General features: G+C 37.5%; 1 protein-coding gene across 1 annotated transcript; it reads right to left on the bottom strand.

Moving 5' to 3' along the window:
- Positions 1-895: 895 nt before the first annotated feature.
- Positions 896-6807, bottom strand: pex13 (peroxisomal biogenesis factor 13). The gene is made up of 4 exons (XM_059323962.1): positions 6638-6807; positions 3980-4698; positions 3001-3123; positions 896-1372 (listed from the first exon to the last, which is right to left on the bottom strand). The coding sequence occupies exons 1-4, from the start codon at positions 6712-6714 to the stop codon at positions 1017-1019; spliced, it is 1275 nt and encodes a 424-aa protein (XP_059179945.1). The 5' UTR covers positions 6715-6807; the 3' UTR covers positions 896-1016.
- Positions 6808-7483: the final 676 nt, after the last annotated feature.

Raw genomic sequence — 7483 nt, 5'->3', positions numbered from 1 at the left:
ATCAATAAAGGGGTCATAAAAACATATGAGTTATGTCCACAAGATTACTTTGGTTGAAATCACATTGGGGAAGTCATGTGTGGTTTACTTCCCCAGTTTGAGCTTACAAACAGTACAGCTAAGAAATAATTTTTTATAGATAAACAGTAAATTGGGGATATAAAAACTGAACCTGAGCAACGTTCTGTACTCTATTGCATCATCACTACCTAGTTTACACTTTTTGATGTTTATATGGCTTTCAAGATAAACTGTGTCTGCAGTTAGTTATGTTTAAGTTATTATTTATAGAAGCACAAAGGTCTTCTGGGCTTCAACCACTACAGATATTACTAATTAAACCTACTTTATAATCAAACCACTCATGCTACTTTAATTCGGGTATCACAAAAATGACAAAAAACATTTTTCTTTTAATTATTTATTTTCAAAATAATTTTTATCAAATATTTACAAAATTACTTTCTGTGACTTACAGCTGAAAATGTGCAAAATTAGCCCCTTCTCACTCTGAATGAATCCAGTCACATTTGCTTCACAAACAAGACGATTTAGAGGATCAAGCAGCCTGAAAGTGAGGGCCAAAAAACAAATAGCATAATTGTTATTGAACACCTTAAACTGCCATCAGTGCACCTCATTAACTTAAAACATCAAACTGATTTGTTATTGAACAATCTCAAGATATTACAGCTTAAATCCAACATGATCTAAGGAACAGAAGTGTACCATTTTAGATAATACACACATATCTTTTTGTACAAGTGCTGACTAAAGAACTGTAAGGATAACCGTCTAATTTCAGACACACTTGTTTTTGTTTTTCATGATTTGAATCATTACAGATGAGCCTAAGAACTACCTTGAGATAGTCCCGGTTAGCTCTATGGTGCTGCCTTAAATATCACATATCAGCTGATTATTAGACAAGCTTTAGAGTTAAACACTGACAGAGCCAACCGATGTTATGAACACACACAGACTTGCATACAGAGAAATGCACACGTGCACAAACATCACAGGTCAGTCTTTTCAGGGATGTTTAGCACTGTGCTGGAGGGCAAACTGGAGTCAGGTGGTCCCACGCTGAAGGACACTGGTGTTTCTCTGTACACTGACTCCAGCAGTGACTCTGAGGAAACTGAAGTGGAGGCTGAACCGAGACCTGGGGCAGGATCTGACTGTGGGTGTGCAGCAAGGGTTGCCTGGGAGACCTGTGTGCTCCCTTGCTGGACCTGAGCTAGCCTCTCCATCTCTGCGTGCTTGAGGCCTCTCCTCTTGCCCAGGACCTTGACGTAGTTTGCTGGGACAAGTCCAGTGGTCTGGCCATCCACGCTGGCCAGCAGCCAGCCCCGAACCCTGGGCTGTTGCTCTGAACACAGAGTAGAAAAGAAGTTACCATCTGAGCTTGTGGAACAGAAAAAAATAAAACAGGCGTGGCTTTTATCGTTTGTAAATTCATGTAAGAATTTATAATCTAATGTGCGGAAAAAGGATGCTGGAGTTGCTGACTATAACGCTCTCACCTTTAAACTGACCAGGTGTACCTAATAATCTGGTTAGGTGTACCTAATAAATTGGCTATGTGTACCTAATAATCTGACCAGATGTACCCAAGAATTTTAAAGGCCAATTTCTCTGCAAATGTTTAATATTTTAGTCAAGGATTTTAATTTAAATTCCGATGTATCATAGGTTAAATATTTATAGGTTAAGTTTAATGTATGTATAGTGTATGTTCAATGTATAGATATTATGTCATTGCACAGTTCTATTTGGAAGAATGCTCAATATATTTAAAAAATCTTGTGTTTTGAGTTTTGGTGGTGCAGTTAATTCATTCATATATTTGTTTTGCAGAATGTGCCTCATTGTCCTAAATGCTATTAATCTGTGTAGCCTGTACTCAATTCATATAAAGACATTTAACAAGTATTTGTATTAGTACTACTTTATACATACGTGGGTCTGAATTTATTATCAATAAAGGGGTCATTAAAACATATGAGTTATGTCCACAAGATTACTTTGATAAGTTATGTACAGATAAATATTGTGAGAACATGTAAACCTACATGAGTTCACAACTTCAACGACAGGGGCATTCTTTGATATAAAGGATCTGATTGGCTGAAATCACATTGGGGAAAAGAAGTTACCATCTGAGCTTGTGGAAGAGAAAAAAAAACATTCCTTTCTCTTTCATTATTGACAATTTCTTTGATGGGCTTCACTCAAAAGACACACCTTTAAAAGGCTATTTTAAGGCGATTTATTTATAACATACACTATGCACTTCCAATGAACAGGCAGACAAGAGCTGTAATCTGGATCTCACCTCTTCCTGATATGGAGAAAATCCTCTATGACTGTTTATATGTAATTTTATTCTGTAATATTTGTTGTCACATAATACATTTTTATTTTTAATCAATTGTGTTTTGGATAAAATAGATAAGAAACCAAGTCAAGGAACTTCATGTTCGGAGACATTGGGGAAATACAATATTGCCATAAAAAACAATATTGGTACCCTATGCTTTCACTTTTCTCCAATTTAGGGCACCCATTTGTGAACTGCATCTTATTTTCCATACTGAAGGGACACTGTGTCCCACTTAAATCACTGGAAAAGAGGGTGCAGTAGCTCATTTCCTGGATTGGAAGGGAGACTTTGTCACATTATCTTAACTGTGTAGACACCCTCGGGTACTGCATCTTGTTTTATTCCAGGCACTGATGCATTAGATGCTGTTTTTGGTTGTTGTTTTTCCAAACATGGGGGAATGTATGTGTTCACCTCTAAAACCATTTCCTTTTTGTCACATCTTTGTATAAAGGATTTTCAACACAACCACCATTTAAAAAAAAATATATATATATATATATATATATATATATATATATATATATATAAAAACGCATGCTTTTCTAGGTTATTTAGTTAGTAAGAGTATGGAAGAGAGGAAAACTGTCCAGCAGTTATTAAACAGCTCTCACCTTTAGGGGCCAGGTTGAGCATGTCTCCAGCCCGAAGAGAAATCTCCTCCTCAGATGCAGCTGAGAAGTCGTACTCTGCTCTGGCTACTACATGATCATCCTCCCCGCTGGCCCAGTTAGTGGCTGAATAAAGAAACACAAAATGTTTTACTTGTTAACCCTTTGATGCACAACATGGGTCTAAAGTGACCCGACAGAGTTTTTATGTTCTATATCTTTGCAATAAATTATTTTCATCACTCAGTATTCCAGGTTTTCCTCAATTAGTTTGTTTTTATCATCATACATCCTAATTTTCTGTTTTCCTTGATTCATTTTTGAATAAAATCCATTTTTGTGTCACTACTCTTCTAATGCACAACATGGGGTCAAAAATGATCCATATCCATTTTTTAGCTAACTTCTTGGTTAAATAGCTTGCTAAGCTAACTACTTAGCTAACTTCTTGGCTAAGTATTTAGCTTAGTAGCTTGTTAAGCTAACTACTTAGCTAACTTCTTGGCTAAGTAGCTTACTAAGCTAACTACTAAGCTAACTTCTAAGCTAACTTCTTGGCTAAGTATTTAGCTTAGTAGCTTGCTAAGCTAACTACTTAGCTAACTACTTAGCCAAGTAGTTAGCTATGTAATAATACAAAAACTTTTTTTCTCCATAAAGTATGAGAGGCAAAATGGAAATAATGATGTGTTGTTATCAAAAACAAGATATTTAAAGAATACTTGGAATATTAAATCACAAAATAAGTTGATATCAAAAGATAGAGCACAGAAACACACAGCAGCATTAAATAACATGAAGGAAATGAATGCGGGTAATTTTTGACCCATGTTGTGCATTAGAAGGGGGGTCAATATGTTGTGCATCAAAGGGTTAAGGGTTAAGAGTAAAAGTAGACTAAATATAGCAATACAATGACATTCATCAGCTTTCATTCATCTTAGGTCAATGAAAAAAAAATCTCACTAACACCAAGTCTCACCATTTTCTTCAGAATCAGGGCTGGAGCTCAGCAGTTTCCAGATAAGGTAGGGTCCCCCCAACACTACAGCAAAAAACAGAAAGACTGGCCAGGACTTCACAGACTGGCCCTCGGCCCCTGCTGCGTCCCCTCTGGGTCCAGCTGTTGCCAGGTCATCAGTGGCGCTGTCTGCCCACAAGTCGTCAGCCTCGGTGTCTGATCTTCGCCCCAGCAGCCTCTGTAACCGTCGGTAGAGGTAGCGCAGGGTGCGTACCAGAGCAAAAGCTGACAAAACTCTAGTGAAGTGTGCACGCAGCCGTGTTAGGTGGTTGGCTACGTCCAGCACAGCGCGGAAACTGTTATAAACTGCTGAAAAGGTGGCGTCCAGCATCATACTGACGGAGGCGAAGGCCTGGACGATGCTCTCGATGGACTGGAAGGCACCGCGACTGCTCTCCTCTGCCTGCTGCACGAACCGGCTGGGGGAAACCTCTTCGTTGTGGGAGAAGCGGTTGTAGCCTCCCATGCCGTAACCGCCACCGCCACCATAGCTGTAGGGGCTGTAGCCCCCATACATGGAGCTCCCATAGGGGCTGTAAGGGGAGGAGAAGGAGCTGTAGGATGGACGGTAAGAAGACTGCCCGACGGGACGAGGGGGCACTGGGGGCGACATTCTGGTCAGGACAGGAGGGCCTAGAGAGGTGGAGGGGCCCGCCACTGCCGGTGCAAAGTTTGAAGATCTGCATGGTGAGAAGGTAAACACAAGCCGTAGTGTTAAAAACGTCTATAGTCATTTCTTAATGCCATTTTTCGAGATACAGAAGAGAATTGGTGTGATTTTACTCAGTCAAGGGCCTGATCATAGAAAAGTGTTTTACATGCATTAGCCTGATGCCACATACTTAACCCAAAACTACAGAAGGAACTAGATTAATGATTAATTAATGATTCAGTGTCATGACCAGGATAATCCAAGAACAGCCTTTGGATATGCTTGAACAACTTTACCCATTAACAATTACACTCTGTTTCTATACACTGTGATGTGACCTCAACTGAGTAGTTCTTCACTAAATGGATTCACATTAGAGAGCATCAGAGATGGTGAAAAACAGACAGTTTTATCTGAATTTCTACTTTTAATATATGTTTTATGGATAATATTTAAATATGGCTGTTGTTTATGCTGGCTTGTCAAAGTACTACAAATACTACTAATAATACTACCTTCTATGCTTTCTTGTATTTCCCTCAGTATTATAACATCTTTCTATCGGGGTTAGTACAAGGCTGAGTGCACTGAAAGAAGTTGGTGAGTACATTTTGATCCTCAATTAAATAATAAAAGACAGAATACTTTTTATATTTCACCACTACTCAAACCATGTATACTGTAAGAGGATGGGGAGCATATTTTGATAATCAACAATAACATCATACAATATTTCAGAGGTAGCACATTTCGATAGACCAATATCTCCAATCAAGTATCTGTTTAAGAGAATGACGAAATTAAGTTGTCAAAACTAATGTGCAAATTGTTTTAACTGAACCAGATGAACCTGAACGAAAAAAGGGAAATGTGTGACGTGACTTCCTGCAAAACAAGTGCAACATACACCTCAAAAAGTTTCTGTTCTGAAAATATTGAAACTGTCACTCATTTATTTTGGTACTGCCCCTTTGTCCAAGGTCTTTGGATTGAGATTTGTAACTTTATTGCAAGAAATGTTTATAAAGATTTTAAGTTGTTTTGGAGAGATGTACTATTTGGGCTCTTCGACAAAAATAAAGAAAAACTCAACGAAATATTTATTATAAACCTGATCATACTGATGGCGAAATTTCATATTCATAAATGCAAATTTGCTAGAAGAAAACCATCTTTTGTTGCCTATCACCATGAGCTCAGGCAGTACATCGCCTCTATTAAATTGTCCAATAACCAAAAATCTATCAAAACAGTTGTTATTTGTGAACTATTAAATATATTATTGTAAGCCCTTCCCCCCGGCGTAGATTATACATGTGAAATTATTTTGTAATGAATTGTACATTTTTGATGTTTGTGAAACAAAGTTATAATAAAAAAAAATAAAAAAAATACACCTCAAAAAGTGACACATCATGTTCACTAGTTAAAGGTAGCACACTGTAGTAAAGCTGCTATCATTTTATTTAATATTGTGCATATATGCTAAGCAAATGTATAGGTACACAGTATCCTAATTACTCAAAATATAAGGCTGACTAAACATTACCCTTTTAGAGATCAACATTTCAGTATTACAATAAAACAACCAAAACTGATGTATTTTAAAAGCTAGTGTTGAGCCCTGCAATTATGTGTTATTATATGTTAAATATGATATTAAGGGAGTCTAATGACGTATACTTTCCGTACTACCATAACAAGGCACATGACAGGCCGCACTGGGCCTAGCTAGCTAATTGGTTAGCTATTAGTAGTTGTTAGTTTATTTATTATTATTTAATTGCTATCATCGGCAAAATTAAAGTCAATGGTCAGTTATTTATACCACCACGTCAAAATATCCACTTTTTTGCATGATATCACGTCGCTTTTGCAACAAACTTAGCATAAGCTAGCAGCAAACAGGTAAACAGCAAACAGTTCTTACGTTAGCGAGCTAGCTATCGCGGCTACAGCTAGTTTACCTGTAATTTATAGGCGCACTCATTGCCCCTGGAATCCGCCTTTCCCATGGCTTTTGTGGAGGCTGTGAATCCATCATAAAATATATTGATATGTCAACAAAATGTAAAAATAACACAGTTGCAGTGCGGACCCTGTCCCCCTGACAGCTACTCCTGCTGCCTTCACGTCCGCCTTGAAATTACTAGTACTTCTAATGCTGCAGCTCATGTATATGTCGATTCAGACGCCGCCCTGAAGGGACTATAGATGGCGTTCACTTTGGCTCAAGACCTTGATTATTTTGGCATGGCTTCTATCGCCACACAGACATAACAGAATTACTAATATTCAATTTAATTTCTACATTTGAAATATTCCCGACAATCCCTGAAGGCACCAACAGTGCGCGCAGAAGTTTTGCGATCAGACCAAAATAATTGATAAAAGATAGGTTTAGTTATTACAACCATAGACATATATATGTCTATGATTACAACTACATTAATATCAATCCATCTGAAGTCCGAAATATTTTTGGCAGTAGCTATAATACATTTCTTTGTTTCTCTTTCTTCTACTTTTTTGTCAATGCTAAAGTTATCTCTCAAATTCGTTAAAAATGCTGTATGTTTTTCCACACTCGATTAGTCCTCCCTGGACGCGTAAATGATAATGTACTTTTCAGTTCTGTCCAGCAGAGGGTGCTATGGCTTATCTTAAAATAAAACCCTAGACTTTCTTTTTCTCTTTGACCTTTGTAAAATATCTTCAAATTGCTATTGTTAAACACAACTTACAATAATTTCAAGCAACTCACCTTAACAAGGGGAAAATTGTAGAAAATAAGTAATAGAATAAATACAAAA

The sequence above is a fragment of the Centropristis striata genome, chromosome 20 (genome assembly GCF_030273125.1).
Source record: "Centropristis striata isolate RG_2023a ecotype Rhode Island chromosome 20, C.striata_1.0, whole genome shotgun sequence".
NCBI lineage: Eukaryota > Metazoa > Chordata > Actinopteri > Perciformes > Serranidae > Centropristis > Centropristis striata.
Note: the sequence above shows the minus strand (reverse complement) of the source record. Positions and strands in the feature narration are given on the sequence as shown.

Coding starts and splice junctions, on each gene's coding strand:
- pex13 (XM_059323962.1), bottom strand. CDS start 6,714: ATGATGGATTCACAGCCTCCACAAAAGCCATGGGAAAGGCGGATTCCA. Junction 4,699..6,637: donor AGTGCGCCTATAAATTACAG/GTAAACTAGCTG, acceptor CTCACCATGCAG/ATCTTCAAACTTTGCACCGG. Junction 1,373..3,000: donor GCTCAACCTGGCCCCTAAAG/GTGAGAGCTGTT, acceptor CTCTGTGTTCAG/AGCAACAGCCCAGGGTTCGG.